Below are 19976 nucleotides of genomic sequence, written 5' to 3'. Positions count from 1 at the left end.
GAATTGGAGCAACTGCTCAGTATTACATTCACTTAATAATAATGTCTACCTAAATGAGGTACAGCGGGCTGGTTGTACAAAGCTCCAGAGCCTGTTTTTAGAGGAAGATGTGTTATTTCATATCTGATCATATTTTGATGAGCAAGAGGAAAAACTTTGGTTGAAGCTTCCTGGAAGACTGTGAGGCTCCTTCAATCCAGGACCTACATAATTGCTGTGGATGTTTGGTATCACAGCAATAGAAATAAGTATAGTTACCTTATCTTAACCTAACAAAGGCTATTCTGCAGAAACTATACAAATAACAACAGAGCCTTTAGCATGGAGATTTAAGTGTGTCTCAAAAATTTTCCTGAGGGAAGTGTTTTTTCCCCTTTTATTACTGAGGTTTCCAAATCTATAAAACAGCTAGATACACTGTAGGATCCAGAAGCTTTTACTGCCAGGCATCGTGGCCCACACCCATAATCCCAGCTACTTGGGAGGCAGAGGCAGAAGGATCATGAGTTGGAGGCCAGCAAGAGCCTGTCTCAGGGCTGGTGGAGTAACTCAAGTAGAGTTCAAGTTCCAGTACTATAAAAAAGGAAAAAAAAAGACCATCTCAAAAATAAAATAAAAACAGTGGTAGAGCACTTGCCTACCATGCATAAGAACCTGGATTCAATCCCCAGCACTTCCAAAAGAAAAGCGTGTTACTAAAGTCAGCATGGCATTAACTATTCAAGTTTAAAGTGTTAGATAAATCTTGCAACTAGACATCTGACGTACTTATCTCAAAGTGTCATACTGCACATCATAAAGGATTATTCTTTTTACAGAGTAGAACTTGGGGTACAATAAGAGAAGGTTTGTTTCAGTCTTTTGGGTTTTTTGTTTGTTGTTTTTAGTTTTGTTGTTTTTTCAGTACTGGGGGTTAAACTCACGTCTAAACGCTTGCTAGATATGCTAGCTATACCTGTGGTGCAGTCTATGTTGTTGCAGTCTTTTTTGTTTTTTTAAAATGAAAAACTCAACTTGCAACTTTTGCAGGTTACATTTTTTGTTAGCTTTATCTCTAATTTTAGCAAGTTTATTTACTGTTCAAATTTTTTCCCTCCAAAATTGAATGCATCAGAACAAATTTTAGAGTCTTTAAGACTTCTTTATTTTATTTTTTTAATTAGGATATATTCATTAATATAGGGGATTCACAGTGACAATTCCAAATAAGCTTATACTGTACATTGGTCGATCATCACCACTGTCTTCCCCCTCTCTGCCCCACTTAAAACAGTTGCAAGAGGTTTCTTTGTTCTATTTCATATAAGTATATAAAGTCTCTTTAAGACTTCTAAGGGACTTTTTCACCTTAAATACTCAAGAGTTCCAAATGCTTTGAAGACAGAACCGTAACAATGGGATATGGGATATCAGGAGCTGGAAGGCTACAAGAACAGAGAAGCTGGGCTGTAGTTCTCTGCCAGTCTCCAGCAACCATGCTGGCCTGGCCATCTGGACTTGTGGGAGACATGGTAAAACAGAGACAGAAGACACCTAACCAGTGTGCAGGATTACTTGGATAATGCTTGGCTGCTATCAGCCAGGAATAGCTTCTTCAAATAGCTGCCTCTCCTCTGCCTCTGGATTTTCTTTGCTGAACTCATCCTTTACCCCTCTTCCACCTTCACTGCACACAGTTGGCTGGTGTAGTGACATATTTGTGCATTCAACAAATACTTAGAAGAACCTCCTCCTGTCCCCAGGTGGGTGTGATGCTGGGGATATAGTGATGAGCAAAAGAAACATGGTTCCTCCTGGGGCTGAAAGTCTAGTGGGCAAGACAAGTAAATCTCACATGTAAGTTGTGACAACAGTGCTATCCAGGGAAATGGGAGAGATTAAATAGTGGGGCTAATTTAGATGGGAGTGAGTGGAGCAATCCAGGTCATGTTCTCCGTAGCGTAAATGTGAGACTGGGACATAAAGGACATAAAGGGAGGGCCCTGGAGTACAAAACAGACATTAGCTATGTTAAATATACACACAGTGCTTATACAGTTCATTTTGGAACAGTATCCAGACGGCTTTCTCTGAGCTCTTCCTGGCCATTCTAGTCTTCCCTACTGGGATTCCTGGTCCACATTTCAGTTTCCTGCATGCCTTATCCTGTTATAGGTTCTTGATCTTAAATTTCTGCTTACTCTACTCACTGACCTGTGTGAGCAGCCTTATGGTCAGTTTACCTTAGCTGATCTTTGAATTTTCCCACCTAACTGTTATCTACAGATCAGCCTATCCACTCGTCGTCTCTGAATCCTCCCTCATGCACTACCAGTTAGAAGCTTCTGTGAGGCTCTACCTCCTTACCAGGTCAATCAACACAGAGTGGCTGCTGTTGTGACATCTGAAAATGTGAGACGTGCTTAGAAGGACATGGTTTTTGATGTCATTGACATCTAAATTCAGATCCCAACTCTGACAGTATATTTGTGACCCCAGTTTATTTGATGTCTCTAAACCTCACTGTCATTAGCTGTAAAATTATTAGTGTTGTGAGAATTAGGGATAATTTGTGCCAAGTGCCCATCACATAGTTGGCCAGAGGAAAAAACCATCCCTTGAGTAAGCTGGAAGGGACAAGAATGACTTGCAGTAGTTGTAGAGACTGAATTTGGAGAAAGCATACTAAGGATTTCTTCACCTTCTTTGTGGCTGTGCTATGCCCTGGCACACAGGCAGAAGACAAGGCAGACGTGCTGAATAAGGAGCTCCTCCTGACCAAGCAGAGGCTGGTGGAGACAGAGGAGGAGAAGAGGAAGCAAGAGGAAGAGACTGCCCAGGTAAAAGGCACATGTGGGCTTCTCTGTGCACAGGTATATTGATAGGGCATTGATTACTACTATAAAAAATAAAATTAATTTGTAACTTGAGGGTGATATTGAAGCAGTAAATGTAAATATTTGAGTCTTGACATTTCTTTTGAAGGAAGTTGTAAGAGGAGACAGTGATTTTGGCCTTGAATAGCTTTTAGGAATTTTCCTCTCCTGAGATATCTAGCAAAAATGTTGAGTTTTCTCTAAGTTTAGTATCTTGGAATTATGATCCAAGAGCTTTGACTAATCTAGAAGTTTCATGCTGTATCTCAAGATAATTGACTTTTCTAAAGTAGTTTATGAGCATTGCTGAACTGAAAGCCTTCTGTGTTCTCTGCTGGACATTGCCTTAGAGTTTCTGCCTTGGTCATACTTCGTTTTTCTGATTCATGTCCTAGAAGAAGAGGCAACCTTTCTGGCAGAGCTTGTAGACCTACTCCATGGCGAGCATAAAGAAACCCTTTGGAAACCCATGTTGAAGCTAGCACCTTACACTGTATGTGAGCTGAAACAGCAGGCTTCACCATTGTTCTCCATGGGGCAGTCCCAGTCATGGTGCTGAAGATTACACTATGGATTAGAGCTTCTTCACAGATAATTGAAAGTCTACTGTCAAGAGCTTGTTTGAATTTTACTAATAGAATTAGTTTATAAAGTGAAGAAGTCTCTTAAATCATGATGAATGAGTTTTATTCTGAGGCATCAGTAGTACTAAATATAAAGCAGAATGGTAGCAAAACAGAATTCATTTCTTTATTTTGATTATGTCCTTAAAGCTTAATTAGGTGATTTTTTAATATTTGTTTCATTATTTGCTTGGTCAACAACTTGACATAATTGAATTCTTTCCTTTTTATCTGGTAGCTTCTGAACCTTTTTACCACTTCACTTTCCTCTGTACCTAGAATTCTAGACCTATTGGGCTGCAAAAATAGCTGTGATTTTAAGTATAATACTCATGATTTAGCATTCCAGGACTATAATACAAGTTCCTTCATCACATGTTCTTTGGCTCCTTCTAAACTCACTCCCTGAATCTCTTGTCCTTCTCAAGAGCTCTAATCTTCTTCCATCTCCTGACTCCAAAGCATCTTGTCTTTGTCTTCAGAGAGATAACAGTAGTGACAATAGGGAACTATAATATGGCATCAAGAGTAACAAAACTAGCATGCAGTGTTGCCTTGGTATTTTGTTTTAAACTCTTACAATAAAGATAGTTTATGAACTGACACTTAGTGCATGTGTTTACTGCTAAGCAGTACAAACTTAGCAGTGTGCTTATCAAGTGTGCAGTGAGCACACACAGTTTTATAATACGGTTGCTCATTGCCTTCTGCTTTAATGAGAAGAAAGACTTCTATATTGCTGGAGATGATTAGGTTTTCAAGTTGTGGCAGTTACCATTGTCACTGACTGTGACACAGGAAGACTTGAATGTTGATGTTTGTGGAAATTTATGAAGATTTTGGGGGAAATCCTGATTTTTTTTTTCTTTCCAGCTAAAAGAAGTCTTCAGAAAGCAACTAGAGAAGGCAGAATATGAAATAAAGAAGACTACAGCTATCATTGCCGAGTATAAACAGGTACTATGCCACTGTGGATTTTGTACTATAAAAGTAAATACTTTTGGTATTTTGTTTTTAGACTTTCCAGAGCAGTTTTCTAGATTAACTAAATTTGGTACCTCATTTTCTCCTCTCAAATAGGCTGGGGTTGGATGCTCTTGCTGATAGTTTGGGAGGTCTACTTGGCCAAAACAGTCTGTTGATTGTTCACAGTGTTTGGTCGATTCAGAGGATGGGAAACTTCATATGTCATTACCATTGGGATTCTCTTCCAGGAGATCCCACTGGTAGCGTTTTGCTCATTGCATAGTTTAGTGATTGTATTAAATGGCAATATTTAGGAGTAAGTTTAGCCCTTACTCTCACAGTACAGAATGTGGGCACATTTTCTTGCATGGCTCTGTGGCCTTACTCACTGCAGGCCAATGCTAGCAGGAAGCTTTCTACTCTGAAGCTTAAAATGCATTTTTGACAGAGGGCTTTCTCTCCTTGAAGAAGCTCTGACTCCATCACCAGGGTGGTCCTAGAAAGCTTGTTCCAGCTCTGGTTGTATCTTCCTATCCCTCTTGTTGGCTGGACATGGCAAAGAGCCCTCATTACTGTGAAACCCTGAGTTGACTATTCACATTCCAGGTTTCCAGAATTAAAGTACCATTTGCCATCTTCTGATCCAAGGATTTCCCTATGACCATCTGCCTCACAAAGGATGTTGAAATCTGATTGTGTGCATTTTTTAAATTTGTTTTTCTGCTTATAAGTGATACTTTTGTTTTTGTAGAAAATTAGGAAAATTCAGAAAAGCACAAAGAAAACAAACCTTTAATTCTGCCAATTAGAGATAATCCTTCATGTGTTTAGTACACGTCATTGTTACATACATAATGCTATGTAAATAAATTTATAATTTATATAACAGGTCGAATTATATTATTCTCCCCTTTTTTGAAGTAACTTTAATTCACTTTATATTTTATAAAGATTCTTTAAGGACTGGGGATGTGGCTTAGTGGTAAAGTATTTGCCTAATGCACCAGGCTGGGTTTGGTCCCTAGCACCACAAAAAGAAAATAAGGATTTCTCATATCCATGGAACATTTTTTAGAAATAAAATTTTAGAGTTATCTTACTCTATCATGATAACATGTTTACTTAATGCTTGTTGTTAGTGAAACTTGATACTTCAGGAGATGAAAAGATAAAATAATCCAATTTCTCTAAGATAGAATCTTGTCTTGTAGTGGGTAGCAGTAATGCCTATGTATCAGTAAGAGAAAAGCAAGCTTGTTACTGTGGGACACTTGAACTGTGCTTCAGAGGCTGGGTGAGACTTTGGTATATGGAGATGGATAGAAATGGTGGGAAGAGGGAACAGCACAGAGGTATGTTAGGGAACAGAAAAAAATTGTACTTGGCAATAAGTTTAAGAAAGAAGAAAAGCAAAGGTTTGCTGGGGCCCAGGAATGCCTGAATGGCTAGGCTGAAGAGTTTGGATTTTATTCGGTTTATAGTAGGAATTGTTTATTTATTTGCAGTACTAGGGATTGAACACGGGGCCTCACACATGCTAGGCGAGCACTCTGCCACTTGAGCCATGCCCGCATCACTTCTGTTTCTTTTTAAATTAATTGATTAATTAATTTTTGAACCAGATCTCACTAAATTTGCCTGGGCTAGGCTCAAACTCATGATCTTTCTGCCTCTCCCTCTTGAGTAGCTATTAATACAGATTGTTTGCCACCATACTTGACTGAAGTAGGAATTTTCCAGCAGGAAAGTGGCTGCTCAGGGACATGTTGTTGGTATACTTTGACTCCATTAGGAATGTGAACTACGGGGCAAGGACACAGACGCCACAGTCAGAGTGAGAAGAAACAGGGCACTTGGCCAGAACAACTAACAGCAAAGACAGAGGCGATCTTGAGATTTTGAAGTTAGGTAGCTAGGAGAAGGGGCAGTTAAACATAAATTAGCACAAGGAACATTAAAGACCATGAGCTGTGGAAACTGTCATCACTGCCAATGCATTTCTTCATTGCCACATTATGCCACGCTCTTCAAACATTAATTCTGGGGACTCTCCTGAATATTATCTGGCAAGCACTTCCAGTAATATAGAAGACAACAGACCCATCTCTCTGAAGACAGTTGGGATCCAAAACATAATCTAAGTGTATTGTGTAGTTGGAACTGGCTATCCTTGGCTATATTTCAGAATGTTTTGGTTTATTTAAAAGGGTATATGGTTGCAAAAATTGCCAGAGTGCTCCGTTCTTTTTAACATTAGTCAGTATAGTCCTACTAAATGTTCCCCCGGTTTGGATCTGAAGACAGTGGAAACTGAATTCAATAAGCAAGCCTTGGTTCTGAACTATTTTTTAGCAACTGGAATTTTTTTCTGTCTTTAGATAGAAAAGGTAGATCATATGTGTTTCTAACCCAATTTGTACCTTAAAACTTGAAATCCTATAACTATCTTTTATCCATTTTTCTATTTTGTTGAACATACAATTTTTTGAACACTTTTTTCCCCTTTGAGAGCATTTCTTCCTATTTGCTCCCAGTACTTATTAGCACCTATTTCAGAATCAATAACTAAACAGATTTTATTTAATAAACACTTTCTATTGGCCAGATATTATACAGTTCTAAATCCTTTATATACACTGATTGTGGGAACCTACACTTTTCACTCATGAAGAAACTGAGGTTTAGAAAGATTATTGAGTTTGCTCAGGATCACAAAGCCATAAAGCAGGAAAGCTTTTAAGCCACAATTTGACTCCAGTACTTCAAGCTCATGACTCCTATGCTGCATTGTCAACCTCTTAATAAGAGTTTCATTTTAGTCTGCATAATTTTCTCATCATCTTAACTTTATTTACTCTGCTATTTCTTAAGGAAACATTTGTTATTGAAAAGAGAATGGCAAAATGAGCTGTGTTTCTGGTTCAGAATTATTTTCATCAGATTCTCAACATAATTTATATACAAAGTACATACTCAGCAAAGATTCTATAGATTGATTCCACAGTGAAGCTAGGAATTCATTGGAATTAGTCACAGAAAGCTAGTGACAGCAAGAAACCAGCCATGTGTGTCACTATTGAGTAAGACAGTTGGGCTTTGCACATGGAACTCTCAGACATTGTGCTGCTCATTTTATAAATGACGGTCATTTATAGTGGTGCTCATTTGCAAAGTGTCTTCTAGGATCAGCTATGCTAGAATGCTTTAAGAGTTGATAACAGTCATGTGCACATGTGTGCTGCAAGAGTCACTTCTGTTTCTGAATAAAGAAATTCTCTTCTCTGCCTTAGATCTGTTCCCAGTTAAGTACCAGGCTGGAGAAACAGCAAACAGCCAGCAAGGAGGAGCTGGAAGTAGTAAAGGTAAGGAGAAAACTAGTTCTGAATGTAACTCCTTCCAAGTTCAGTCTCATCAGTACCTGGAATGACCTCCTTCCCCATTTTGTATTAAAGCATTCATGAATTATAGAAAGTAGCATATCTCTCTTATGCCTAGGCTGTCACCATCTTCCCAGCTGTAGGAAATGTTATGTGTCCATAATGGTATAAGATGTTAGAGGCAGGTAGCAAGAAAGACTTGAGCATTGTCGTGGGAGACCATGTGGCTTTCTTGGATGGTGAGAACTGGGACCCTCATCAGACTGTGCCTGAATTGATTCCGCTTCAGTATGGGGCTCAGTAAGGTCATCCTGTCTCTCTCAAACAGTAAACACCGTGGGCAGTACAGAGCTTGGCTGGGAAAACATGTGTTAGGTAACCAACTCATTTTTTTTTCCTGCACTGGGTTTGAACTCAGGGCCTCACACTTGCTAGGCAGGTGCTCTTACTGCTTGAGCCACTCCACCAGCCCTCTTTGGTAGTCGGTTTTTTAGAGATAGGGTCTCACAAACTGGTTATCCGGAGCTGACTTCAAAGTGCAATCTTCCTGATCTCTGCCTTCTGAGAAGCTAGGGTTACAGGCGTGAGCCACCACACTCAGCTCAAATCTTTCTTTAACCCAAATTTTTGTGGTTTATTTTTAAAGAGCTATAGCTTTTTTATACTGCCCCCTGCTGGTAATACTTCTTATATTATTGCTCTGTTTGGGAAAAAAATGCTTATTGTTCAGAAACAACAGTAAAGCAAATGGAATGGTTATTTTGGGTATTTGTTTGTTCTTTGTTTTTAATTTTTAAATTTTTTTGGCAGTACTGAAGTTTGAACTCAGGGCCTTAATAAGCGCTTTTAGGCAGGTACTCTTATTACTTGAACCACTCCCTCATCCCTTTTTGATTTGGTTATTTTTGAGAAAGGGTCTGATGTTTATGCCCAAGGTAGCCTGGACCACAATCCTATTTATGCATCCAGCTAACTGGGATGACACGTGTTTTCCTCCACACCCAGCTTTGTCAATCAATCAGCTTATTGACTGAGATGGGATCTTATGAACTTTTTGCCCAGGCTAGCCTCAAACTGATCCTCCTATCTTCACCTCTCCAGCAGCTGGGATTACAGGCACAAGCCACAGTGCCTGACATGGCCTAGTATTCTTAAGAAGCACTGTTAGCCCAACCAACTCTTGGGACAATTTTCACAGAAACCTGGCATTCTCCTATTTGAATATATTTGATTTTCATACTAATAAGTAAATGTGTTATACGTAATTTTGGGTGTAATTTAACAACTTTGAAAAGTTATTCAACCTTACTAATCTTCATTTTTCCTTCTGTAAAATATAGATATCACTTGCCTCATAAAATAATTTTGAAGGTTAAGTAAGTTAATGTATATAAAGTGCTTAGATTAGTACCTAGCATACAATAAATACATTTTTATGTTAAAACCTGAAATGTGAACACTGTTCAAATGTTGTATTTAAAAACGTGGAGTTTTTTTTCTCATTTCATGTTATAAAACATCAATTTGAGATTACTAGTGAAAGGTTGGTGGTCTCTCTCTCCAAACCTGCCTAAAATTTTGGGGTCAAGTCTTTCTTTCTGATTTATTCTGTACGGCTTTCTATTCACATTCTCCATTCTTTGTACACTATAGGCCCATTGACCAAGATTCAGTTGATAATATGTCTTGCCATATAAAAGGATTAGCGATCTTGAACTGGAATCTTTATGGAAATAAAAATGAAACAAAGGATTGCACAGATCACTCAATAAAGGTTTATTGAGCATACGGTGCACACAGTTCTTGGGCTGCCTTTTCTTTAATGTAAAAATTACACATAAAAAGGAACTTAGAATTTTCCTGTAAGACAAGTCACACACAAAACATTTAGGAAACTGTTTAAAAGTACAAAGTTAGATCATACTGATAGTTGTAGACAAAGCAAAATCATAATAACTATAAACAAAAGAGAGTTTTATGGAGGAAGTTGCACTTGAGCAGGATGGTTCAAATTTAGTTAGAATTTAAAAAGGGATTCTGAAAGGAATAGTATAAATGAAGACTCAGAATGAACATCTTAGTGTCTCATTAAGGAAACTGATGTGATTAGCATATATATATAAGGAACACAAGAAAATATTGGATAGGCAGGGAAGACTACCCGATGAAAGGCCATGAGGTGCCAAAAGAAGAATGTGAACTTGTGTAAGCTGCAGTAAAGAACCATTAGCATTTACTAACGCTTGGTGTACATACATATATACTGTGTTGAGGCTGTAACTGTATTATCAATTTAAACTTACACCTATGGTCAAAAGAACAATGCTGGAGGTATCACGATACCTGACTTCAAACTATATTACAAAGCAACAGCAATAAAAACAGCATGGTACTGGCACAAAAACAGACATGAAGACCAGTGAAACAGAATAGAGGACCCAGATATGAAGCCACACAACTATAACCAACTTGTCTTTGACAAAGGTGCTAAAAATATAGATGGAGAAATAGCAGCCTCTTCAACAAAAACTGCTGGGAAAACTGGTTAGCAGTCTGCAAAAAACTGAAACTAGATCCATGTATATCCACCCTATACCAATATTAGCTCAAAATGGATCCAGGATCTTAATATCAGACCCCAAACTCTAAAGTTGATACAGGAAAGAGTAGGAAATACTCAGGAGTTAGTAGGTATAGGTAAGAACTTTCTCAACGGAACCCCAGCAGCACAGCAACTAAGAGATAGCATAGATAAATGGGACCTCATAAAGCTAAAAAGCTTCTGCTCATCAAAAGAAATGATCTCTAAACTGAAGAGAACACCCACAGAGTGGGAGAAAATATTTGCCAACTATACATCAGACAAAGGACTGATAACCAGAATATGTAGGGAACTTAAAAAACTAAATTCTCCCAAAACTAATGAACCAATAAAGAAATGGGCAAGTGAACTAAACAGAACTTTCTCAAAAGAAGAAATTCACATGGCCAAAAAACACATGAAAAAATGCTCACCATCTCTAGCAAGAAAGGAAATGCAAATTAAAACCACACTAAGCTTCCACCTCACCCCTGTTAGAATAGCCATCATTAGCAACACCACCAACAACAGGTGTTGGCGAGGATGCGGGGAAAAAAGGAACCCTCTTTTTTGGTGGGAATGTAAACTAGTACAACCACTCTGGAAAAAAATTTGGAGGCTACTTAAAAAGCTAAACATAGATCTACCATTTGATCCAGCAATACCACTCTTGGGGATATTCCCAAAAGACTGTGACACAGGTTACTCCAGAGGCACCTGCACACCCATGTTTATTGCAGCACTATTCACAATAGCCAAGTTATGGAAACAGCCAAGATACCCCACTACTGACGAATGGATTAAGAGAATGTGGTATCTATACACAATGGAATTTTATGCAGCCATGAAGAAGAACGAAATGTTACCATTCACAGTTAAATGGATGGAATTGGAGAATATCATTCTGAGTGAGGTTAGCCTGGCCCAAAAGACCAAAAATCATATGTTTTCCCTCATATATGGACATTAGATCAAGGGCAAACACAACAATGGGATTGGACTTTGAGCACATGATAAAAGTGAGAGCACAGAAGGGAGGGGTGAGGATAGGTAAGACACCTAAAAAATTAGCTAGCATTTGTTGCCCTCAATGCAGAGAAACTAAAGCAGATACCTTAAAAGCAACTGAGACCAATAGGAAAAGGGGACCAGGAACTAGAGAAAAGGTTAGATCAAAAAGAATTAACCTAGAAGGTAACACACACGCACAGGAAATTAATGTGAGTCAACTCCCGGTATAGCTGTCCTTATCTCAACCAGCAAAAACCCTTGTTCCTTCCTATTATTGCTTACACTCTCTCTTCAACAAAATTAGAGATAAGGGCAAAATAGTTTCTGCCTGGTATTGTGGGGGTGGGGGGAGGAGGAGGAGGAGGAGAGGGTGGTAAGGGAGTGGGTGGGGGCAGAGGGGAGAAATGACCCAAGCATTGTATGCACATATGAATAATAAAACAATAAAAAAAAGAATTAACCTAAAAAAAAACAAAAAAACCTTACACCTATGCTATAAAACAGGCATGCTGTATTTTCTTTTTATTGATGGTGAAGCCCAAAGCAGGTTGTTCATTTGATTGAGATTATTCTGCTGGCAAGTGGAAGAACCAGAATTTGAATCCAGAGAGTGAGACTCTAAAGTCCATATTTTTACCTCTTTATCCAGGGCTACTTCCTTTTCATCTCATTTGGTGTGATGTGTTAGATGTTTTTTTGTTTGGTTTTTGTTGTTGTTGTTGTTGGGGTTTTTTTTGGTAGGACTGGGGTTTAATTCAGGGCTTCACACTTGCAAAAGCAGGCACTCTACTGTTTGAACCACACTTCCAATCCATTTTTCTCTGGTTATTTTGGAGATGGGGTCTCATAAACTATTTGCCCAGGCTGGCCTCAAACTGATCTGCCAGATCTCAGCCTCCCAAATAGCTAGGATTACAGGTACCCCTGCTACATTCATATTTTTTCCAGATTCCTGTAACAACTTTTCTCTATTCGTATGAATAGAGAAAGTTCATCCTTTACACTGTAATCAGAATACTCAGTGCTCATTCTGATTCCCAAATATAAATTTGACTATCTCACTTTGTATATCAGTTTAAGATTACATTGGCCACATATGGGCCAGAACAACATTGGATTGATTAAACGAGAAGAGTTGACATGAAAGTAGCCTTGGACTAGGAATTGTATTTGAAGATATTTCAGTGAAACAAAAGTACTGTTGTCTTGAAAAGAGTTGCTATTGTTTGGTGCTGTGTGCTTTAATGGCAACCTGGGCATGTACTAGAGTTACTTTTATTACCTTAAATAGTAATGATCATCTTTGCTGAAAGCTGAAAAATAGGACTTGTACTTTGTTGCAAGGGTAGATTCAGGCTAGTCAGGATGACCTTCCTCACTCTACTGTCACCAATTACTTACACTCTGAATTTCTTCATTTCTAAAACAGGGTTAGGAATAGTACCTACTTGTAAAGTTACTCTGGATTAAATGAAATACTACAAGTAGAGCATATGGTATAGGGCTTGGCACCTAGTGAGAGCAATGATAGCAAAACATTTCTAGAACAATGTCAAAGACATGTTGTAATACTCCTAGGGTCTTTCTAGAGATTTATTTGTTTGTTTGGTGGTACTGGGGTTTGAACTCAGGGCCTCATGCTTGCTAGGCAGGCACTCTCCACTTGAGCCATTCTGCCAGCCTTTTTGTGTTGGATATTTTAAAGATAGGATATTTTGTGTTGGATATCTTCAAATAGTTTGTCCAGGTTGGCTTTGAACTATAATCCTCCTAACCTCTGCCTCCTGAGTAGCTAGGATTCCAGGTATGAGCACTGATGCCTAGCCTAGAGATTCTTAAAGGAACACCTATCTTGGATTGTTGGAATTTGTGCTGACCTTAACCATTTTGTTTGCAGCAAAGAAAAACACCACCTCCAGAAATGGAACTGCATTTGATAGCAATAAGCACAGTCTTTAAAAAATCATGTATCATTTTAGGAAGCAAATTTGCCTGTGAATTAGTTTGGTGTTGGTTATCTCTTTTGTCTGTTTTAGGGTAAAATGATGGCATGCAAACACTGCAGTGACATTTTCAGCAAGGAGGGTGCTTTGAAACTAGCAGCAATAAGCAGAGAGAACCAGGGAATTGAAGCAGATGATGAGAAGGACTCACTTAAGAAGCAGCTGAGGGAGATGGAGCTGGAATTGGCACAAACCAAACTGCAGTTGGTAGAGGCCAAGTGCAAAATCCAGGTTGGTGATTTGATAAAAGACTGACAAGGAAAAATCAACAGATAGTGGTCCAGGATAGGCCAGTACTTTCAAATGTATTTATCTAGATGAGAATTGTAAGGTGTTGCTATATGTGCTGTATACATTTTATATCCACTTAATGTGCCCTGCATAGTCATACTTTGCATCATGTAATTTTAAACACTGTCATAAATGCATACTTCTAAATGAACTTTTCAATTAAAATTGTATCATATGAGAACTTCAACATAGACTTTTTTAGTTTACCCTGAGACTTTCTGCTAAGACCTTTCATATTGACTGTGGTCACTTTGGCAGCTGATCCTGGAAATCAGAGGCCCAACCCCTCTCTGTCCTTACCTTGACAGCTGACCATCTGGAGCATCCTTTTTTTTTTAGCTAATTTTCCCAAATGTGTTTCCCTATTACCTGTCTTCATATTGGAGAACACCATAATTAGAAAAGTAGTCCTGGCTTCTGATAGACTATTCACTGTTACCTCTTTACCAGTGATCTTTCCTGTCACATCCTGCCTTGGCATCTACCTGTGCTGCACTAGGGGTCCTCAGCTATACATCAGCTCTGGACCCTAATGTACTCAGGGACAAAGACCATGCCTTTGGAACTGGAACTCATGCTTACACTAACAGTAGAAGTTCATTGCATCCATAGGCTTAAAGTTGTTGTGATTTTAAAGATAAACTTAAATTTGGACCTAAATGGCAGAGGGGTAAAAAGAAGAATAAAACAAGGTTTCATTTCACTGCTTAGAGAAAGCATAGACTCTAATTTTCAGTGGTAATTCTTTTAGCGCTAAACTTTTCCCTTCCATTAAGAAGCCAATTAAGTCTCTCCTGGGTTTTGAGGGAGAAAACCCAGCTGCATAGACCTGGGGAATTCCAAAAGGCTGCATTCTTCATTTTTTTTGGCATTCATATACATAATTTAATTTTCTTTCTTTACTTAGGAACTTGAACATCAGAGAGGAGCCCTTATGAATGAAATACAAGCTGCAAAAAACTCTTGGTTTAGCAAAACCCTGAACTCTATCAAAACAGCCACGAGCACCCAGTCACTGCAGCCACCGCAGGCCACCCAGCCACCCAAGGAGAGCACATAGTTCCAGCCTCCTCCAACCACAAGAGCACAATGATCAAAACAACAGAAACCCAGGGGCAGTTCTTCCTGGTATCCCTTTGAAGGAGAGTAAAGGAGGCCAGAAAGCAAGTCTGAACCTTTCAGTAGCTCTTGCTCTTTCTTGTATGACACTTTTCAAAGAGATATTATTTAAATTGACCTGTTTATGTTGACTATTTTCCAGCTTCTTCATGGGAGGCCATGTTCAGATTCACTATAGTATTATACATTATTTTATATGCCTGATGTTTAGTTGGAAATAAGTAATTCAGAACTAAATGCTTTTTATTTAGAACTAATTATTATAATTTTTATCTTACATAAAAATGGAGACATCTATTATTTCAAGGTTGAAGTGATAGGAAGATCTTTGTCACTGAAAGGAAGTAGAAACCCAGTCCTCTTTAACTTTTCAGGATTTATTGAAAGCACATTGTGGGGCTGGTCATGACCACTGTCAGGTTTCATCTTAGAAGTGGGTCCCAGGGTTGTGGTAGTCCTATCCCAAGGAAAGAACAGACCAGGGATTAAAAAGTTCCCAAAGAGAATTGGTTTATTTTAATTCTCTGTTGGATACATTAGAAATGAAGTGCCAAGCACTGTAGAATAGATGGGCTGTTGAGAATACATGCTAGGTAAATGGAACTGAGATTTTGGTAAATGTAGGATAAAATTATTTTGGCTCTAGCAGATCCTTTGAAGAACTCCACATGGGAGTTATAAATCTGGTAGGCCTAAATGTGAACACAGATGTGACTTCTGGCAAATGTAAAGTCAAAAAAAGTGGATGTTGTGAGTTGCAGGGAACCTTCACCAAAAGGCTCTAGAAAGGCCCAGGGTCAGCATTATGCTTAGAGTGCAATGAGGAACCAGCAATGAGTTATTTGATGTTGTCTTGTAAGGAAATACTAATATTCTATAATCTTAAAGGACATATTATTGCAATGGGAATCAAGGTCTCACATCATTGTAGCTAGTGCAACTTTCCCTGATTTCTGTACCTCCCTAAAACTGTGCCCCGGGTATCTATAGATGAAGATACAGAAATGTATTTGTAACATTTTTGATTGATTGAATATAAAACCTTTATAGAAACATTTAATCTCGTGGAAAGATAAGGTTATTGTGTAAAATTTGGTGGAAATATTTTTTTCATTTGTAGTTGACATTCCTATATAACTAGTCCTAGCAGGAAATTCTTTGGTAAGGGCACAGAATTTTCTCATTTTCTAACCTATATGGAGTCCTTTCTCACCAACCAAACTACTATCAGCTACGTACAATAAATAGCATTTATTGATGTTCATTCTTGGCTTCATTGTGGAACAAACCATTTGCAAAAAAGACTTAAAACCCTAGTGCCAGACTAGTTCTTAATGGCATGTGTCGCAATTATAAGTAACACACTCTTAGAAATAAGAACCAAGAAAGAGCTCTTCCAATCCCAGGAGGAAGCACTACAAGTTGCTCATGATAAATCCTTTTCTCCAAAATGATCTTTAAGTTCTAAAAAGAAAAAATAGTGAAATCTCCTTCATTTGTGTTTAAATCATTTACAGTCCATAAAACTGATAGGGTTGTTTGGTATCTGTTACACCTATCAAATTATACTTTTCTTATAAAAATTTTGTTCTGATGTCTTTCACCATAAGCTTAGTTTCTTTTTACCAGAAGGGAAAATAACCCAGCATTCCAAGTGTCTTCGTTGACTTTAACATTCCCTACACAGGGGTTTAGATAAGCTAATCAGTTTTTTTGCAAAATATAATGACTAGAAAATTATAGCATGTTTCTGTAAATCATTTAGTGTAGTCTGTTAGCTTTATTGGTACTTTTGCTTTCATTCCAAGAAGCCCTATACAAGTCACTTTTTCAAATGGCAAGCTGAATTAAAGATGCACTTTTGTGTTATGAACGTCATAGTACCGTACAGTTCTTTTTAACTTCTGAAAATAAATATATTCCACAGAATGCCTAACTAAGTTGCATAATTTTCTGTAAATAGTAGGTGAGAGAGAAGTAGAACAGCTCTAGGACAATTCCTTATCTGTTGACCTGCTTCAATTTTATAGTCCCTTTCCTTTTTTTCTCCTTCCTTCCTTCCTTTTCTTCCTTCCTCCTCCCTCCCTCCCTTCCTTCCTTTCTTTGTGACAGTACTGTCCTTTTTTTCTTTAAGCAAAGTCACCAGGTGCATACATTCCAAAAGTGGTAAAACTGTGCTTTAGGTTTTAACTCTTACAAAGGATAGGCGTATGTACACTGGTGCTGCATTTGAACTGCCATTACTGCATTGCCTTTGAGTCAGCAGCAGCAGTAAAGACTGGAAAGAAACGATTCAAAATTTGTTATGTGATGTGCTTCCATACCACACATCCTCCATTGTCTGTTGTTTGAAAATTCTTGCATGCCACAACTACTCTTTTTAATTTCACTGATTTGGGGATATATTTGAGAATTGCAACTTTTTTTTTTTAAATTGATACAGGATCTCACTATGTAGCCCAGACTGCCTTGAATTCACAATCCTCCTGCCTCAGCCTCCTGAGTGCTGGGATTACAGGTGTATACCACCACACCTGGGTGAAACACTTGAATTTCTTTTAGAAAGAGACCAATCAAATATCTAGGAAATTTTCAAACATTGTAATGATTTTCATTCCTAGGACATACAGAAAACATTCCTTCAAAAATCCAGTATTTGCAACATCTGAGAAGTGATGATCGTTTTTATTTTCGTTAAATTCGATAGAATAAAATGAATACAATTCAACCCAATAATTAAGTTCATTAGCTTTTATATATTGAGGATCTTACTTAACATTTTTTAAAGCTAAAAGAAACCAAGCTGCATTTTTAAGTGCATGTGATTGCTAGCTTCCCACATCCTGGGACACATCACAATTCAGTTATATTTACTACATATAATTTGTTGCAAAGAAATTCTGTTACCTTATGTTCTGTAAATGAGTGCCTCTCAGAAAAATTAATAGGAATGATGTAGATAGAGACCTGTGACCTATCTTTCCCCAAACCAGCTATCTCTTCCCACTCTCCTAGGAATTAGTATTTTCTTCATTGACTTTCTTAAACTTCCCTGGTAGAAAAGGAACCTTTGTACTGATGTTGGGATATTTAATTTTTTTTTTAAGTCCATACTTTCCTACAGTGTATTATTTGTCTTTAATCCCTACTCCACTTTCTTTGAACATTTTCCAGTTAATAAACTAGCAACTTCATTTCCTATCTGAAGAAAACCAAGACATATGAAAATGAGGGCACAGGAAATCAGGGTTAGCCCCTTAAAGGAATCAGTCATGTAAGGACAAGAATTACATGTGTAGCTAATGTAGGAGATTGAGCTTTCCTGTACTGTAGCTGAAATTAAGTCTACTAATTTGACCAACCCCCTGTGTCAAATACTAAGGTAGTCTGAGTTGGGGAGTCCCTTAAGTGCAAAAACAATTTGTTTAAATACTAACATTTAAAAAAAAAACAGTTTAAAAACTCTAAAGTAACTCTGATTCTCTTGCTTCAACTACAAATAAATGAACAAATTATTGCATGATTTGAACACTGTAGGGGTGTGTGTGTGTGTGAGAGAGAGAGAGAGAGAGAGAGAGAGAGAGCACTGCAGGGGTGTGTGTAAGAGATCTGATCCATCAGTGGAATTTTGTGTAGAGTGTCCCTGCTGCTTTTGTATACCTATAACCAAATACACATTGAAATTTCAAGACATGGTAATCAAAACTGGAACGCCAGACAACACGTCTGTGGCCTGTTTTCAACCACCAGATATAAAACTCTCTCTAGTCATCAAACTGATGATCACAGTCAGCTAGAAGTATCTGAAAACTTTTTTCTTTTCTCATAGTGGCCACTATCTAGTACTGACAAGGCCCATTACCGTTATCAATCTTACCTCCAAATGAATTTGCTACCATCTATAAAAACACCTTCTTCCTACCCCCATCCCTGGTTTATCCTGAGTTGTATTCTGAAAAGTTTAAGAAAAGTGAATCATTCAGAAGAAAATGAACATTTTGTTACTCTTCTCATTGGCAGTTGGTTAACATGCAAAATCTTTTCCACTGAATTGAAACTTTTCATAACTATATTATATAGTCAGATAAAGGAAACTGATCTATGAGATTGTAAGTGCACCAAGATTCTAGCATCTTGAAAGCACGAGAATAAAGACTGAGATGACCCCAGAATCCAAATGTCCCAATAGCCTTTTGCATCAGTTTCTGTTTTGGTATTTTTGCCTAATGCATGAATTCTTAGTTCAAATGAGGAGGAAAGTTTCCCAGTTTTTTTCCCAACCCCTACCTGTCCCTTGCTGAGGAGGTAGTAGAAATTCTGTAGTATTTTTATGAAGAGTTTTCCTATACCGTTTGTAATGAAAACGGGTTATAAAGGAGTTGATTAGTCCAGACAGTGCAGACTTAAAAAAAAAAAGAAGAAAAATTAGTCATCAGCCTCTTCCTCTATAAACACTGGTGAAATTAGATGTTTCCATAATTCCATGTATTATGTATAGTACACGATAAATGTAAATGTAATGCCTGTTAAGAAAAGTGCAATTTATTGTACATTGTCCCAACAAATGTTTACTTTTATAACCATTATGAACTTGAATTGGATTAGTATATTGTTTTCATGTGTGAATGAAGCCTTGTGAAATAAACAAATGCAACCAAGAAGGTGACAAGGTGACTGTTTTGTGAGACAGTGATGTTTTTCAATGCTTTGTGTTGCCCCTTTGGCCCCATTAAGCAGTAATAAACATTTATTCTACAGTCCTCATATGTGTTTTTTTTCCAAGTTGACATTATTTTGAATTCTTTGAACCTATATATGCTACTTACCTGACATTAGACTCGATAATTTTTTGGTTTTGACCCAGAGTCTTGCTGTGTAGCCCAGACTGCCCTCAAACTGCTGCCTGCCTGAGTCTTATGAGACTGAGATTACAGAAATGTACCACCACATTTAGCCTCAAATCAACTTAGAAAGAAAATGTAGAAGTGTGCTCCAGGATACAGCCTGCATGTATAGCAGGCTGCCAAGTGCCCTGCTATCCTCTCTATTGAGGTTCCCTGATCATAAATAAAACCTCAAGCTAGCTTAATGAATAAGATAAAGGAAATTAGAAGGAAATAGGGACATCTGTCTCATGGATCCCAAAGCCA

At 37.9% G+C, this 19976-nt stretch overlaps 1 protein-coding gene across 11 annotated transcripts in view; it reads left to right on the top strand.

The window, feature by feature from the left end:
• Rabgap1l (RAB GTPase activating protein 1 like) overlaps positions 1–19586 on the top strand; it is a 750530-nt gene extending 730944 nt beyond the window's left edge. For 10 of the 11 annotated variants that reach the window (XM_074047408.1, XM_074047406.1, XM_074047411.1 and 7 more), the window contains 5 exons: positions 2715–2819; positions 4352–4435; positions 7735–7806; positions 13450–13647; positions 14615–19586. In XM_074047408.1, the coding sequence (XP_073903509.1) occupies positions 2715–2819; positions 4352–4435; positions 7735–7806; positions 13450–13647; positions 14615–14767 (612 nt within the window). In that variant the 3' untranslated portion in view covers positions 14768–19586. The remainder of the gene's footprint in view (positions 1–2714; positions 2820–4351; positions 4436–7734; positions 7807–13449; positions 13648–14614) is intronic. The other variant, XM_074047407.1, reaches the window with a different exon arrangement.
• Positions 19587–19976: the final 390 nt, after the last annotated feature.

The sequence above is a fragment of the Castor canadensis genome, chromosome 11 (assembly GCF_047511655.1).
Source record: "Castor canadensis chromosome 11, mCasCan1.hap1v2, whole genome shotgun sequence".
NCBI classification, from domain to species: Eukaryota; Metazoa; Chordata; class Mammalia; order Rodentia; family Castoridae; genus Castor; species Castor canadensis.
Note: the sequence above shows the minus strand (reverse complement) of the source record. Positions and strands in the feature narration are given on the sequence as shown.